Source organism: Hoplias malabaricus, chromosome 1 (assembly GCF_029633855.1).
Source record: "Hoplias malabaricus isolate fHopMal1 chromosome 1, fHopMal1.hap1, whole genome shotgun sequence".
NCBI lineage: Eukaryota > Metazoa > Chordata > Actinopteri > Characiformes > Erythrinidae > Hoplias > Hoplias malabaricus.
The window spans coordinates 24,505,071-24,521,180 of NC_089800.1; the positions used below are offsets into that span (position 1 = coordinate 24,505,071).

The following is a 16,110-nucleotide window of genomic DNA, read 5'->3' on the forward strand; positions in this document are numbered from 1 at the left end:
ATTCATTCATTCATTGTCTGTAACCACTTCAAGGTTGCGGCGGGTCCGGAGCCTACCCGGATTCACTGGACGCAAGCAAAGGGACACACCCTGGAGGGTGCGCCAGTCCTTAAATTTCTTTGGTACTGACATTAAAAAAAAGTTTAAAAGGACATGTTCTACCTCTTTTCCAAAGTATTACATTATTACCACTCTCAAAAACTGATCTGGACAAAAAAAAATTAGAACCTCTAATTAATGTGCTAATGCCCTGAAATAGTTTCCCTTTAATGTCTGTCATTCAACTGAGCAAACGATCTGTTTTAACTTCAAAACATGCATGTTATCTGAAGAAAACAACGACATTTATGAGATGGGATTTAACTACAACAAATAAAATGAGTTTGTCTTTCGAAAAAACAGAAACAGAATACATCAGATATTCATGTTCTTAGATTGTTTCCTCTATTGTATTTCTGAATATACGTTTTAGGAACTGCATCTTTTAAAATACGGTTTTTATTCTGTACTACCTCAGATTTCAAGCACAGGTGTTTATTGCTGACTGTGGGCAGAAGCTTGATGCACTATGTCCATTTGGAGTGTAGATATATTTTGTTTAGGGACCACTGATTGGCTCCATAAACCTGTAATTGAGTGGAGGGAGACGCTACATATAAATCTTCCATTATCTTGCATCAATCCATTCATTAATCAGAAGAAATGAAATAATTACTCTTAGCTGTCTGAGGCTGTACCTGGAGGTGCAGGGTTAGGAGGCCATCTTTTGTCCTGCGTTGGGCCTCATCCATGAGGCCTCGCCTTTCTTCCTGTCACTGTGTCTCGTGTTTGGTAATTGGGTATTTATCTGATTGTTTGTGAAAGGTGCTTTGGCTGCCTATCTGACACAATTATCAGAGAGAATTCAACGTCTCTCTCTCTCTCTCTCTCTCTCTCTCTCTCTCTCTCTCTCTCTCTCTCATTCTCTTTCTCTCTCAACCCCCTCCACCCCACCCTCAATGGGACACCGCTAGGATAGGCAGCTGTGCATATTATGAATGAGAAAATGAAAAAAAAAAGGGATAGGGGGAGGATAAAATGATACTTGCCCTCTATCGTCCAGTTAGTGGCAAATGCGTCTGTCATCACTGCATGCAAATTGCACAATTGTGAGAGACACAATACATAATTCTATCAGGCTGCCACAACACTGAGGGGAAATAAGGAGCGATAAGAGAGGAGAGTGACAATGAGTCGGCCCATAGCTCAAATCTGATAGCACCCTGCTCAGCCACAACTCTAATTCTCTACCCAGGAAACACTCGCAAAGAGAGAGCGGGAGAGTGTTTACTCTGGACTCTATGATAAGAGCAGGAATAACTATTGCAGTCCACAATCCTGCTCCTGCCTCCACTGCAATGCCATTATGGTCAGGAGGAACTAGAAATTGAGTGTGAGTTTGTGTGTGTGTGTGTATGTGAGTGTGTGTGTGTGTGTGTGTGTGTGTGTGTGTGTGTCTAAGTTGGCAGGAAAGTGTGGTCATGATTCACAGTTAGCTTAGAATCCTGTATGAACTCTAAGATACTGTGTGTTAAATATGTCCCCAATCTACAGAGCTGCAATCACATATTGCACAGATTTGCTCCAATAAAAAATGTAAAAAGGAAAGTTGTTTAATCTGATTGGGCGTCTGCATTTAAAGTCATTGTAAATATTCAGTGAGCCATGTCTATGACTACATTTTTTTCACCACTCACCTAAATCAAAGCAGCGGTTAAGATTTTAATTGGAATGTTTACTGAAGGAGTCACTGTTAAACTGTAGTTTCGAAAGTGAAGAATGTCTTACAGGATTGTATTACTGGATGTAATACTTTTGGCAAATTGTCAAAACTGAAATTGAAATAACTTTTACTGGAAAAAAATTAATAATAAAAGGGTGTATTTTATTCGATACTTTGATCAATTCTTTTCAAATGTAATGGAGGTGAATATTTGTTCTCTCTGTTTCCCTGTGTGAAGATGAATCTGGAAGGAGAGTGGACACTAGGGATGCCAGTTCAGTAAACATCATGCGGATCGCATGGTCAGGAGCGACAGCCATCTTACTCTTCACATTGATACAGCTTGGACAGTCAGAGGTAGTGGAGAGCTCATTGATCCCAGGTAAGAAGTAATGTTTTTGTTCTTTTTCTAGAGGTTTTTCCAGTGGATTCATCCAGAGGTACATAGTAAGCCTGCAAGTATCTACAAATACACCTTTTTTTCCCAAATGCTTAATCATTTCTATACAGATTTCTATGCATAAGCTAATCTTCAGTCTAAATGCAAACTCTAATCAGTTTGTACTGTATATCAAATGATGGTCACTCTATCTATTTGTCCAGTGATTAAATGCAGGCCTATTTGCATGTAGCTCTGGTTTTGAATGCTTTACAGTTCTTCTCAAACAAGCTGTCTGTTTTTGTGACTGGCACCGATTATAGAAAAACAAAAAATCCCATTAGATTTGCTTGTAAACTTATAGTGTACAGGGAATCAAACAGTATGAGGCATCTGATCACAGTTCTCTGAACATAACTAGCTTCAAACCCTACAGTCTACAGGTTTACAAGGACTGCCTGATATTTAATTAATGCATCTGCATTGTTATTGGTAACAACATTGTTTTTCAAGGTAATGGTCTTTTAGCCCTGAGGAGCAAGCAGTTGCCTTTTCTGCTCATAATTGATGATTTGAATTTCAGATGCTGATTTGACAAGATGTTTTTATTTAGGCATGCCAGATATTTGAAGTGAATAAAAGTGAAATACTGTTTTCAATATTTTCATCAGTGAACTGTCCTTTTCAAAGGGACATTTCTTTTTTCTGAAGATCACTGTTTAGAGTGTGATTATAAATGAAACGTGATTTCAGAAAGGTTCATCATACATGTTTGATAACAAACACATTAGTGCAACTTGGTCATATTACAGCCTTTTCCTGAATGCAGAATAACATAATCCATTGGTAGCCACAAACACAGCATTAGTACCCATGTTAAATATGTCTCAATTGGAAAGCAGAAACCTTAAATTAAATCAAAGCCCTTTTATTGAGCTGAACAAATGGATCTGTAATACCTCAGAAGGAAGAGAGTCAAATTCACCCTTTAATATCCATCCAGAATTGAATTTGAATTATATTAAAGGCAGGGCGTTTCTTGAGAGGAAAGCGTTAGTAACAATTTCAGCAGCAGAGAGATCACTGTGTTTTATTTCAAAGTAAAATATACTGGAAACAACTTTTTTGAGGTAATGGAAATGTTCTGTTCTTGTTAAATACTCAGCATCTGGTTCCACTTTAGTTTATGTATAGATAGATTAGCCCTACATTGTATCAAACGAGATAAAGGATTGATTGATTGTCCACTTGTCAGAACACTTAGTTTGTTTGATTCGTTCCTAAATTGCAAGGGAGATGCTTTACCCACGTTCTGCAGCATGCTGCACATTACATTACAGCATGCCACCCTTCAGTAATGTCCACATATTGTGAATCGTGTTACTCCAGTCTTTGTGTGTAGTCCATTGTTTGGGGAAAGCACTTTTCCTCTGTCACTCAAAGCTTGCTATCAGTTCACTGCTGCTATCTTGATTTCCCATCTTCTTCTCCTTAATTCGTGGCTGACAGGGTGATGGCTCTCAGAATCACCCCCTCATTCAGTCAGTCTCTTCTTTTATTGCCTCCCGTTCCTCTGTCTACCCGCTGCCTCTCTTCACCTCTCTTGTTTACTTCCGTTCTCCCTCCATGCCGTCTCTCTTTTCTTTTTTCCCCGAGCCTGAGAAACAATTTGCTCTCACTCGTGTGTCTAGCTCTCTGGGTTTGATGTTCTTTACTGGTGTGAAGGCTTCTGAGTAATTTCGGCCAAAGGCAGCCATGCCGAGTCGTGTTTTAGTCACTGTGTCTCTGCTTTGATGGCTGAAGCCCCATATAGCAATGCTAATGAATGAGGCCACGCCAGATCTCCACTCCAATTCTCTTGCTCTGATGGGCTGCTGGGCTTTGGCTACTGAGCTGCAACCCAATGTTCCAGCTTCACTTAGACCCACGGTGTTGCATCATCACCTTGCAATACTGCATTACATCGATCTGTAATCAAACTTGCTTCCTTGTTAACTGGTGTGTATTAAGGATGATGTTCTGTATTCCAGAACATTTATCTTTCCCATAATATTCCACCAAGATTTAATGACCTTTGCTGGCCACTAAATATCTTCTGGTTTTGATGAGGAGAATAGTAATTTTAACCAATTCTATAATATTTTAATTCCCATCTCCTAACTATCCACCTATCACTGATTGACAACTCTCAGCTAGCTTAGAGCTGTAGTGTAATTTAATAATGAAGAAGTCAGAAAACGTGCCTGAAGTCGTGAATAGCTGCCAGAGAGATGGACTTAATCACTGTGTGATCAAATTATTTCACTCATTCTACGTGGTTTATCTTGAAAGTGGAGAGAACAGTTGATTGACTGTACTGGACTTCTCTTACCTTTATACAGTGCTGTGCATTTGGATTTGTGATAGGGTTTTTTTGAGAGAAAGATGAGGTTACAGTGAGGTTAACCTCTCAAGATGCTTCCAATTTCTCATATCACAGACCCTTTTCTCACTCAGATTTTGAATATGTTGGCAGTTTGCCTATAAATAGGATGGGAGCTTTTTTGTGCTCCTGCTCACGACCAGTGGAAAGTAGTTTGACAGAACTTTGCTTTGACTTTGTTAGAATGTAGGAAATGCTGTACGTTTAGGAGAGGGCTCTCAGAACTCCCAGAGGGCCTCTCAGTGGAGTCAAAGCATAGGTCCTATCATTAGAACCATTGGTGCTATCACAGTGCTAGCCAGTGTGGGTGTCGGTTGGCTGACATTGCAGATCTGAATCATTAGTGTTCTCTCCAGTCGACTGAACTCTCCAGGTGTGCTGTGTTAGTAGCAGTTCAGAAAACACGTGGTAGAGGGTTTGTATGTCTCAGAGGAAGCGCATGCTTGCTTTCACCCTCCCAGGTTAGCAGCATTGTAGGCAATTAGTGGAGTACAAGTTAACAGGGTTAGCTAACAGGTGTAAAAATCACTTATTACTCCTTTAAGTGTGCTTTGGAATCCTTTAACTTTGCCATCCAAAGAAAAATATGAATCTCCAAAGGAAGGAAGGAAAAATGCTTTTTTAATTTTCAATGTAAAATGATTGTATTGCAATTAATTGGTCTGCTGTTTTTCTGTGTTTTTCTATGGACAGAGATAATATCCACTTTGAGCAGTAACATTTGACTGGGCTGAATGTCTAATTGAGAGCTATTAAGGAGAAATCATCTTCTGACTTCTCTTTTCTGTGGGCTGCTATACAAGCCAGATATCTAGGAATTATCCACTGGTTCATCATTTATATGCTGCTGAAGGCAGCACTTGAGCTGCATATGTTCCCTTGCCCTGCCACATTGAAGCTTTCTGTCAGTGTCTAAGCTTTGGTGATTAAATATGTGGTTAATGCAGCTCTAAAAGAATATTGAATTACACCACAGACTCTGTGACCTTTTTGAAAATTATAGAGGCAATTGTGCGTATCGTCAGAGCTTTATAACAGTAACAGGTGGCAGCCGGACACAGCCTGAAGGAGAATAGATTCCCCTCCTCACCTGCATACTGCTGACCACACTCCTTATAACTGCCCCTCACACTCAGCTCTGCTTAGAACGCAGCTTTCATCTGCACCTACAAGCAGTTTCAGACACTGAGCTCCTCTCACTTCACCCCTGCCTGTGTGCCTGAAGGAGGAGAGTCAATTCCTGAGTGGAATCTGTAATTATATGCACACAGTAGTGTAGCTTCAGTGCTGTTTCATCATGCAGCGAGGAGGAATTGCAGTTTTAACATTTACAGACTGCCTGACTGAACAAGTCTGTTTATTTAACATGAGGAAGAAAAAGTCCACAGATCTAGTTTGGCTTGGTGTAAAGTGATGTCATTAATAATAACCTGCATGAACTTCTAGCTCTATGTTTGTATTCGTCCTAGTTTTATTGTCAGTCTAATTTAGATCATCTTTAATTTTGTGAAATATGTACTCTCCCAGGGTGGCACGGTAGGGCAGCAGGTAGTGTCGCAGTCAAACAACTCCAGGGTTCAAGTCACGCTCCGGGTGACTGTCTGTGAGGAGTGTGATGTGTTCTCCATGTGTCTGTGTGGGTTTCCTCCGGGTGACTGCCTGTGAGGAGTGTGGTGTGTTCTCCCTGTGTCTGCGTGGGTTTCATCAGGGTGACTGTCTGTGAGGAGTGTGGTGTGTTCTCTCTGTATCTGCGTGGGTTTCCTCCGGGTGACTGTCTGTGAGGAGTGTGGTGTGTTGTCCCTGTGTCTGCATGGGTTTCCTCCGGGTGACTGTCTGTGAGGAGTGTCGTGTGTTCTCTCTGTGTCTGCGTGGGTTTCCTCCGGGTGCTCCGGTTTCCTCTCACAGTCCAAAAACACACGTTGGTAGGTGAATTGCTGAGTCAAGTTGTCCATAGGTGTGAGTGTGTGAGTGTATGTGTGTGTGTGTGTGTATGTGTGTGTGTGTGTGTGTGTGTGTGTGTGTGTGTGTGTGTGTGTGTGTCGCTCTGTCAAGGTGTGTTCCTGCCTTGTGCCCAGTGATTCTGGGTAGGCTCTGGACCCACCACGACCCTGAACTGGATAAGGGTTACAGACAATGAATGAAAGAATGAATCAATGTATTCTCCCAGGTGATCAAAGATTCTGTTCAATTTAAAGGTATATAAACATACTGTTTACCATTAAGTTTTATCGGTTTGAAATATTTCTCCAGGTTTGTGATCAGAAAACTGTTATACAAATCAAAAAAGTCACAAACTAAATAAGCTTGATTCAAAAGGAAGTGTTATTTCAGTGAAGATACATTATACTGTTAAATATTTCAGCTCATGGGCTTTAGACCTTGTTAACTGCTGTGTTGTTTATTTGATAGGGAATGTATTAAATAAGAAGTTAATGCCATGGCTGAACAGCTGGTGCATTTTTTTTTTACAAATTTGGCACATCAGTGTTTTTTTATCACTTACTTTAATAAAACAGGATTGCACTACAGCAGAGAGCAGGTCAATAGTATTGGGTTCTGTGAAACGTCAACTAGCCTTACAAATGCATGACCTGTACTATTTCTGTGTTTGGTTTGCCACAAGCTTAATATTCATTCTGTTCTTGTTTTAAACCAAACCTTTCAGACAGGAAATAGAGTCTGTCTGGGACAACTTTGGCCAAATGCATCTTGTCCATTTATCTTATGCGGCACTGTCGGCCAAAACGATGGGCAATCTAAGTGGTAATGTCCTGTATTGGCACACGGAGGAAGAAAGCTTTTTTCCCAATGAGACGAGAACAAATTGCTTGACGCATGCAATGCCTCCTGTAGCCCTGGACCCAGCGAGAGCCAAAGCCATTCCATATTACCCCGCAAATTGCCTTGTAATTGTGTTTGTTTGAAAAACATTCATTTCAGCACTGCATTTTCATTTTTCTTATGAGGAGAGACAGAGCTGGGATTGAAAAGGATGGGAGTATGCCCTGGTTATCGAAGAGAGGGCAGAGAATAACACGCTCGATTATAAATTAGCTCTGAAATGTCAAGAGCAGTGCTACTGGTGCAGACACTAAATAATCCGTACGTGATGGGACTGTACATAGAGCCCTAATTAAGATCGGTAAGTTCACTTGCAGATTTGGGAAAAAAGTTTGATGATCATGTTGCTGTATGATTCATCATTGGTTGAAATAATGAATGCAGAACGCACCTGAAAATAAGGACAACTCAGTTCAGGAGAGTTTTCATTCTTTGGACACGTTCTTCAGCGATACATAAAGTCACCATTGCTAAGGCTATATATACCTTTGGTTATTAATAGAAGCAGCCAATGACAAACTGAAAATGACAAGGCTGAAATCAGCTTCTTTAGAATTTGCCGTTCCACCTTAAATGGTGCAGAGTTTGTTCCTCTAAAGTTTACAGTGTGTCAGAAAGCACCTGCTTCGCTTTTTAATGTGGAATGGCACATACAAACAAGAGGCTAGCCTCAGCATCTTAAAACTGTGGATTATTTTAAGTGTCAAAAAGGACAATAAGATTTTTTACTTTTTTTTAATCCTAAACAACACACAATAACACACTGACTTTGACACCACTTGTTGGTAAGTCTTCCCTACTTCGAACCACAGGACATTGTCATTCCATGGACACCCTCGCTAGAAGTAATCTTCCCCATCTCTGCTTTTTTATTTTGTCTCCAGATAACCTTACTGTGTCAAGCGCTCTGCACTATTTCTCTGTCCTCAGCTCTGAGAGCAGCTGCTGTCAGCTCTCTGCTCCTCCTGGCTCAGTGGACTTTTAATTAGCGAACTGTGAAGAGCAGGGCTTCTACGTCCTAGTGTTTATAATACAAATATAATACAATGTTTTGTACACGGCCACTTCCAAAATCTCAGCGATGTGTTGATCTCATTAAGAGTTTCTGCATGCATGTAAATGAGGCCCTGGAGTTGTACAGCATTCTCACTTCTGTCATACAGTAGGTTCTGTATGAAAACTAATAACAGAAGGGTGTTGCGTTACAGCACCAGCGCTGGCTATGAGACTGTGGAGTGAAGTATATGTGAAGACGTCAAGCATTCAACCCTGAGTTCTTGCATATTATTGAAGGGAAGGAAGGACTGAGGCAGCTGAACATCCATTAAATTTAAACCTGCTGACAGCACAAACAAACATTTACCTCCCACACATTCAAGTTATCCAGGGGACTCCTAATAACTTCCCTCATAGACTTTATGAAAATATGCTTGATCCGCATTCTCTATGTCTAATGACTGCCGTCGAATGAGAAAAGTTCTCCAACTGTTATATCATACACTCTATAGATGCACTACCGTCTGTGAGCTGAGTAAAGAATCGAGGGCTGTGTTATTATTATTATTGTTATGTACGAATGAGTCTGAAATTAGGCCTGACTGATATTAAACTTTTGTCATGATGTTGAAAGGACATCAGGAATCCACTAATAACTCCAATGCTTTATAATATCAAGCTCATATCACCTTATTTAGTTATTTTGTTATTACATACATCACAATGCAACCTTGCTGATATGTTTTCAGGGAATTGTGAGGTACGGTTTGTTTTTTAATATGTGATACGTGAATTAATTTGGACTATTTAGTTATTTACTGCCAAGTGTTAACTGTCATACATTCATTGATATTCAGTAATACATTCATCCACATGGTGTATCATCAGCTTGTGAAACATCATTTACATCATGCCAAGGGAGTACTAGGAAAGCCCCCTATCCCTGGGCTGTGGAGCAATGGAACTGCATTCACTAATTTGTATCAAATGTTAGTGTGCAAACTTCCAACTGATTTCTGATGGAATATTGGCTCAAGCCGGTGTCTAAACACTTTTGGCCATGAAGTGTATATCAAGTGGGCTGCAGTTAAATTGTTCTGCCATGTATTCAACTTACCAACGACATATAAATGCCAGTCACAAAGCAGATATTTTCATTCAAATACATTCTTGATTGTTCACAGTGTGCAGTTACGCCGTGCCCCTTTTGTGCTGGCTCTGATGTAGTTAGGCTTGTTGTGAGTCTGTAGAAACTCATCTCCGGACGAGAGATGACACACGTCAGCCACAGCAGCAGTCCTCCACGCTGCAGAACCCCGTGGCTGGAGATTTAGCCACCGAGCAAATTCATTTCCCCTCTCCTCCCAGTCTCTATTACCACCTCCACTGCCCCCAGTGCCCCCCGGCGCACCATCCCACTGTGACAGCCCCCCTCACTCTCCTCCCCACAGCCCACTGCTGTCTACCTGCAGATGATGACTTACTCTGGTAGAGCCTGGAGTCACACCACAGTTCTTTGGGTGTCTGAATGTGTGTGACAGGATTTACAATATATACTATTTCATATAATAAAATAATGTAACAGAAATATCCTACATCCTGAGACAAAGCTATATCTCAGCCTTTGACTGTTTTTTGGCTGTTTTTAGAGAATGATACAGTAACAATCTATATTTAATAAATCTGTATAGTACCGTGCTCAAACATGTCAAACAATTTCAGTGTATTTTTATAAACAGCACAAATTAGAACTGGAAAATAATTAGCTAAAATAATTTTTCTAATTTAATTTTTAATGTACAGTTGCTAAAATCTGTGATAAATGCCTGAATATATGTGTGTACTCTGCACAATAAACTATAAACTACAGTCTCTACAGAACAGGTTTTAGGATGAAGCCAACTTGAGAGACTATGCTAAGCTATCTATGTTGTTGTGAACTATAAAACCCCTAACAGAGCACTGCATTAAACATATATTCACAAATCCTTTCATTTGTAAAACTAGTTCTAACTAGTGGCACAGTGGCTCTTCTGTCGCACATTGTTGAAAACCTCATATATGCATATATGGCAGTTTTAGATTAGTTTTTTTCACATTCTGTGGTTGTAAATATCAAGATCCTACTGTTGGCACAAGGAAACCTTTGCATTCTGTCTCTTCCTGTCTAGTTCTGATATAGAGCATGTTTAAGAGCTGCTCTCCTGTTTGGACCCTGGGATCTCACCATTTCAGAGGCTTTTTTTTAATGCTGTTTTCTCTCATGGTTGATTTGGATCAGGGGCTACATTGTGCGCACAGAGAGCAGACAGGTGTGCTAGTCTCTCTGAACAGGTCCATGATGGGAAATCCATGCTGCTACGTGCTGAGGAGGAAAATGAGCTCCTGCGTCTCTTTTGCTTTCTTTCAAAGCATTTCCTTTTGCCAAATACCAGGTTCGCAACCATTTATCTTGGGTGTAATCTTCTCCCTTTCTTTTCTCTAGAGAGTAGCTGGAATCTTTGACATTAAACTCATGGTTTCGTGAGTGTGGTAATTGTGAATTCCTGCAGAGTGCACTTGGTCAGTGTCACTTCATTTCTTTTTAGCATAATGTTCATAGTTCATTTTTTTCTGATTGATGGTTTGCTATAAGGTGCAGTCTGAAAACAATCCAGTGCTTGTTGTGGGACCAAACATGGGTTTCTCTTATTAATATGTAAGTTCTCTTAGAATAATGGCATAAAAAGACCACATGATATATCTTATGGATTCTTAAAATCGATATGTTGCCACTATAGAGAAACATCTTTATGTGAAAAATACTTTAAAGTACTTTTACTTTTAAAATAGAAGGTTCTTCAACATTTCTTGGCTTGGGCATGTGGTGTTAGATGTGTAATGATTAGTGTTTCACTGGTGTATTCATTGGTATATATTTAGGATGTAACAATATAAAAGATATAAAAATACATTGGATTGGGATTGTTACAGACAAAATCATGTGCCTGAAAATGTTTTAATAGGTTCTTGCCTCATTCTTCGATATTTCAGTTTATATGATATACATAAATAAAATTATACATTGTTATTTGAAAAATTACAGACAAAAGTCATGTATAGTGTCCCTAGTTAGTGCCTTAGCCACAAGCTAATAGATTAGGCCCAAGCCGTCACACCTGATAAAATGCAATAATGCTGTCCAAATGATTATTCTAAATCTTATTATGTAGTGTATTATACAATGCTCAACAAGCTTGGAGGAGAACATTAACATCTCATTAGCATTATGATGAGTAATGGGGATGTGGGAAGGGTTCTCTTACCCTAGACAATTATGCTCTGAACCCTGCCTTGCAGAGCAGTGACATCTCTGGGGATTGAACTCGTGATGTCTTGATTATGGGGCAATGCTTAGACAGTTGCTTTAATTTAATTCAGTTTTATTTATAGAGCACTTTATCTCTGACTGCACGATCTGATATAAATATGAAGGCTTTCTGCATGACTTAGCTTGATACTGATTGCAGGATTACTATTTAGACCATGGCTTGAGCACAGAGCTGTAGCGTGGCATGAGTAAGCAGAAGGACTCTAAAGCAGACCGATAAAGGCTCTTGAAATGTGGCATTTAGCAGCGGGTTAGAAAGTATTGAATTGCCCCTGCAATTCACTCAGGCAAGATAATGGAGATGATCCTCTACTGAAACCTTTGGAAAAGAGAGGTGATTTCAGACTTTTCATTTGTCAATCACCCTCCCGGTGAGTCCGGGCCGCAGAATAGTTGTTGGTGTCCCTCTGCTCCCCAGACGAGCCTCTCTCTGTTTGCATGAGAAAAGGGAAAGGGAAAAAAGAAAGGGAAAGCAGGATCAGGGCTGAAACTTGTGACTTTTTTTGTCTCCATTTCCTTTTTGGCTTTGATGCCAAGAGGCTGAGTTGCGTCTGCAGAAGCAATCAGTGAGGAAGAGGAGAAGTTCAGGGCCTCTTTGTCCTTTCCATCTTCATTCACTGGAGGGTCAGAATGCTGAAGGTGCTGCCAAGCAGACTGGGCACCTGGAGGAACATGACCAGAATTCACAATAGAACCGAGCGAACAAAGGCTTGTGTCTGTGGATTTTGCAACAATACAACACCAATATGCACACATTTGGAGGAAAATGAAGCATTGGGTTATATAGTAATGAAGTGTTGACAATGTACAGTGCTGTGCAAAATCAGAGACCACCATTCATTCAAGTATGACCTATAAAAATGTGCAATGTTCAGTCCACATTAATACTTTACTGCTACTCACAGTGCCAATAATCTTCACATAAACATTAAAGCTAATTAGTAATGGCTCTGGATTGGGAAGTTTATTGTTCTATGATTGCCTGCAGGTTTGCCTTGCAAAGAAGCTGGAATGGAATCTTGTGCTACATGTCCTTCCAGACCCATAGGTGTTAGTTTTGGTCTACGAGCTCTTGTGTATTTAGAGGCATCATTTTAACATTTTATGAGCTTCTTTGTTACCTGTGTAATTACCGATTCATACTCATCACATTTTCCTGTATTTCCCTGAATTTCCCACATTTTCTTTTTTGAGTATTTCCTTGTTGAGCAAATCTGTAATTAAATTATTAGCTGCCTTCGGGAGCAAATACCACATTCACTGTGCTTCTCATCAAAGCCCTGACTGCTGCTACTTTCAGAAAGACTGCATTAACATCCCTGATTAATCAGTCATATAGAAAGCCCTTAATTTCATTTACAGTAAACTTACGAGAGAATATTCTCTCTCTCTCTCTCTCTCTCTCTCTCTCTCTCTCTCTCTCTCTCTCTCTCTGCTTTACACTCCATCTCCATGTCATTTAATCAATATAATGAATGTGTCTCGTTCCCACAGTGCAATTTAAAAAGAAGAATCATGTATTCTAAAGTTATAAGATAGCACAGATTAGAGATGCAACTTTTCTTTTTCATTTATGCAGGGATTGCACAAGCTCCACTGAGTTTCTTACACTTTGCAGTATGCACTAAGAGGGTATACAGAAAGATAGTGGTCTTTGGGAATGGCTTTTAGGAAATGAAAAAAACAGGCTGTGTATTAACTGGCTTTATCAGCTCCATGCTGCTGCCTGGTCTGTATCCTTATCTTCACTGGCACTGTTGTCTGAAGTCTGTACATGTCATAAGACCAGCTTTTGGGGACTTTAGGGTAGAGGATTACTTTCAATAGCATTTTTCATCTGACTACAGTAGTAATGTTGGAGACCTAAAAATACGTATCCTGGCTTTTAATATAGAATAGTGTTTGGATGATTTTGTCATTGATCTCAAGTAAACCACCTGCAAATGCTGTTGTTTTTGGAGTGAATGTTCTATAGTCATATTCCTTCCCTATTTTATTCACTGTTCTATTATATTTTAGTCAAAATCAATCACTCCTTTGGCTTCCCTCATAGCCAGCAGTAATCTGATAAGTCGCCGTGATCAATGTGAAGTTCACTCTTTTCGTTTATTAAAAAAAAGTGACATGTATGTTGACATATTTTCTTTTATTTGCTGCTTTCCTATTGTAATGCAATTCGCACAAACATGAGTGCTTCTAAAAAAACACGACTATTGTAACCATTCTTTGTTATGATGAATCAATATTATCTACTATATAGACATAGTTCAGATAAAGATATTGCTACATGGCAGTGACGACTGAAAGTTCACTGCAGTTCAATAACTGAAAAAGAAATCTTCTCCATCACGGAAGTATTGATTGACAATAGGGGTGAGCCACTCCAATACATCAACATGCCAGCATTAATTACATAAAATATGAACTACGTCCAGTTTTAATACAGAAATACACATTTACCATCAACCCATTCATTTTCTGGTTCAGTTCATTATATGATTTTTCACGGCTGTAGCTGCATTCATTTTTACAAATTGATTAACAAACATCATATTAGGTATTTTTATGTTTGTTGAGTTTTAAATGGCTCAGAATGTAAATATAAACATCAAATAAATGTTAGAACAACATTGGGATATCATATTGTTGTTGTAGATGCTTGTTTCTGTTAAAAGCATTTACAGAATTTTAACAAATCACAAATAATACTAAGGTTTTCACTCTCTTTAGTCACATTTACTGATTTCCATCAGGATAAATAAAGTTTTATCATATGTTTTATCATTAGTGTGATATAATGAACCAATAATGAGCTCTTACCAATCTGAGATCCATTCTGAATATGAGCTTACGCTTGCTCAGAAACAATGGGTGCATCCAACAATAAAGGCAGCACAGTAACATGCAAAGCCGTCCAGTTCCACATGCAGATCCATTTTACTGAACCAACATGAACATGCATGTGGTCCAGCCACTCTGGGAGGACATATTGATGAGTTAAAGTATGCAAAGACAAACATTGAATCACCAACAATGCCTTAGGTAAGACAGGGTTAATGATAGAATTTAAATATGAGCTTGGCCGTCCTGTTCAGTGCTGAAACTCTTCAGGGACAGTGGTGTGAGTCTGGGGGCATCAGGTTGATGTGGTTGTCTGGCTAATAAGCTTGATTTACAGCTCCACATTCGCCACTAGAGCAGCCAGAGGAAGCACTAATTAGGGAAGGTGGTGTTAGCAATGCTCAAAGCACTGCTTTGCTCGATCAATTATTGCAATTTATGAACATTAAAACACTATCACACATCCTCTCTGTGGGTTCGTGTCTCATTTGTTCTCTCCCTTGCTCTCTTCAACATACAAACACACATGAGCACTGCAGCAAATATCAAGCAGCAGAGCAAATATTGTCCTCCCTTTCAGGTTATTGTCTCAGTAAATATGGATGAAAACTAGAGATAAGCTGGAAGAATCGCTTTCCAAATGGCACATAATAATAGGAAAATATGTCAAAGTGTGGGGTGGATTTCTCGTACACAAACGCTATGGGCCCCATTACCGTATATCACATGAAATGTATGCCTGGATGTCATTGCTTTTATTTCGTCTGATCCATGGTGCTAACAGCAGAGCAGTGGTGCTGATGGATGCAAAACAGAGCTGATAACTCTCTGGCTCTCTGCCCAAAGCTTAGAAGCTGAAGGACATATGTAGTGGAGCTCAGCTGACACTGCAGGGGATAGCGAGGGGTCAAAGGTCACAGAGGCGCAGCAGAAATGTGTACACATTAAACATGCACAAGGTGTGCACATTTCAGCTGCACCACTATGACCTTTAAACCCTTTCTTTTCCCTGTGGTGAACTGTGTACTGCTGCACTATGTACGTGAGTGAGTGCATACACAGGCAAATTAAGTGAATATGAAGAAATAGTTCGGTCAGAAACACTTAGTCTCTACTTAGTCTAGATATATTTGATCCACCAATGATTCTTGGATGTTCTCAATTTTCAGTTTGATCCGAACTGAAATTGAAGGTGTGAAAGGTGCCACAGACTACGGACCAATAGGGGTGGTCTCGGTCCGGATCAAACTGAACCATGGTTCTTTAGTTCACACTGCAGTGTGGAACCAAAACTTTCCAGATCAAATGTATACAGTGTAAAAACACTAACCTTTCTGACTTTCAGGTGTTAAAATGCCCTTAAACACAAATATGGCTATTTTATTTACTCTACAATTCCATTAATGTATTTGCTTGATTTGCTTGAGCTTATATGTGTAATACTGAAACTGGTAGTGAAAAGTATCCCCAGTATCTTACTTCAATATCTGATTGTTACA

General features: G+C 39.7%; 1 protein-coding gene across 2 annotated transcripts in view; it reads left to right on the forward strand.

Moving 5' to 3' along the window:
• Positions 1 to 16,110, forward strand: part of robo1 (roundabout, axon guidance receptor, homolog 1 (Drosophila)) — a 281,736-nt gene that overhangs the window by 19,878 nt on the left and 245,748 nt on the right. For both annotated transcript variants that reach the window (XM_066660266.1, XM_066660275.1), the window contains exon 2: positions 2,001 to 2,144. In XM_066660266.1, the coding sequence (XP_066516363.1) occupies positions 2,051 to 2,144 (94 nt within the window). In that variant the 5' untranslated portion in view covers positions 2,001 to 2,050. The remainder of the gene's footprint in view (positions 1 to 2,000; positions 2,145 to 16,110) is intronic.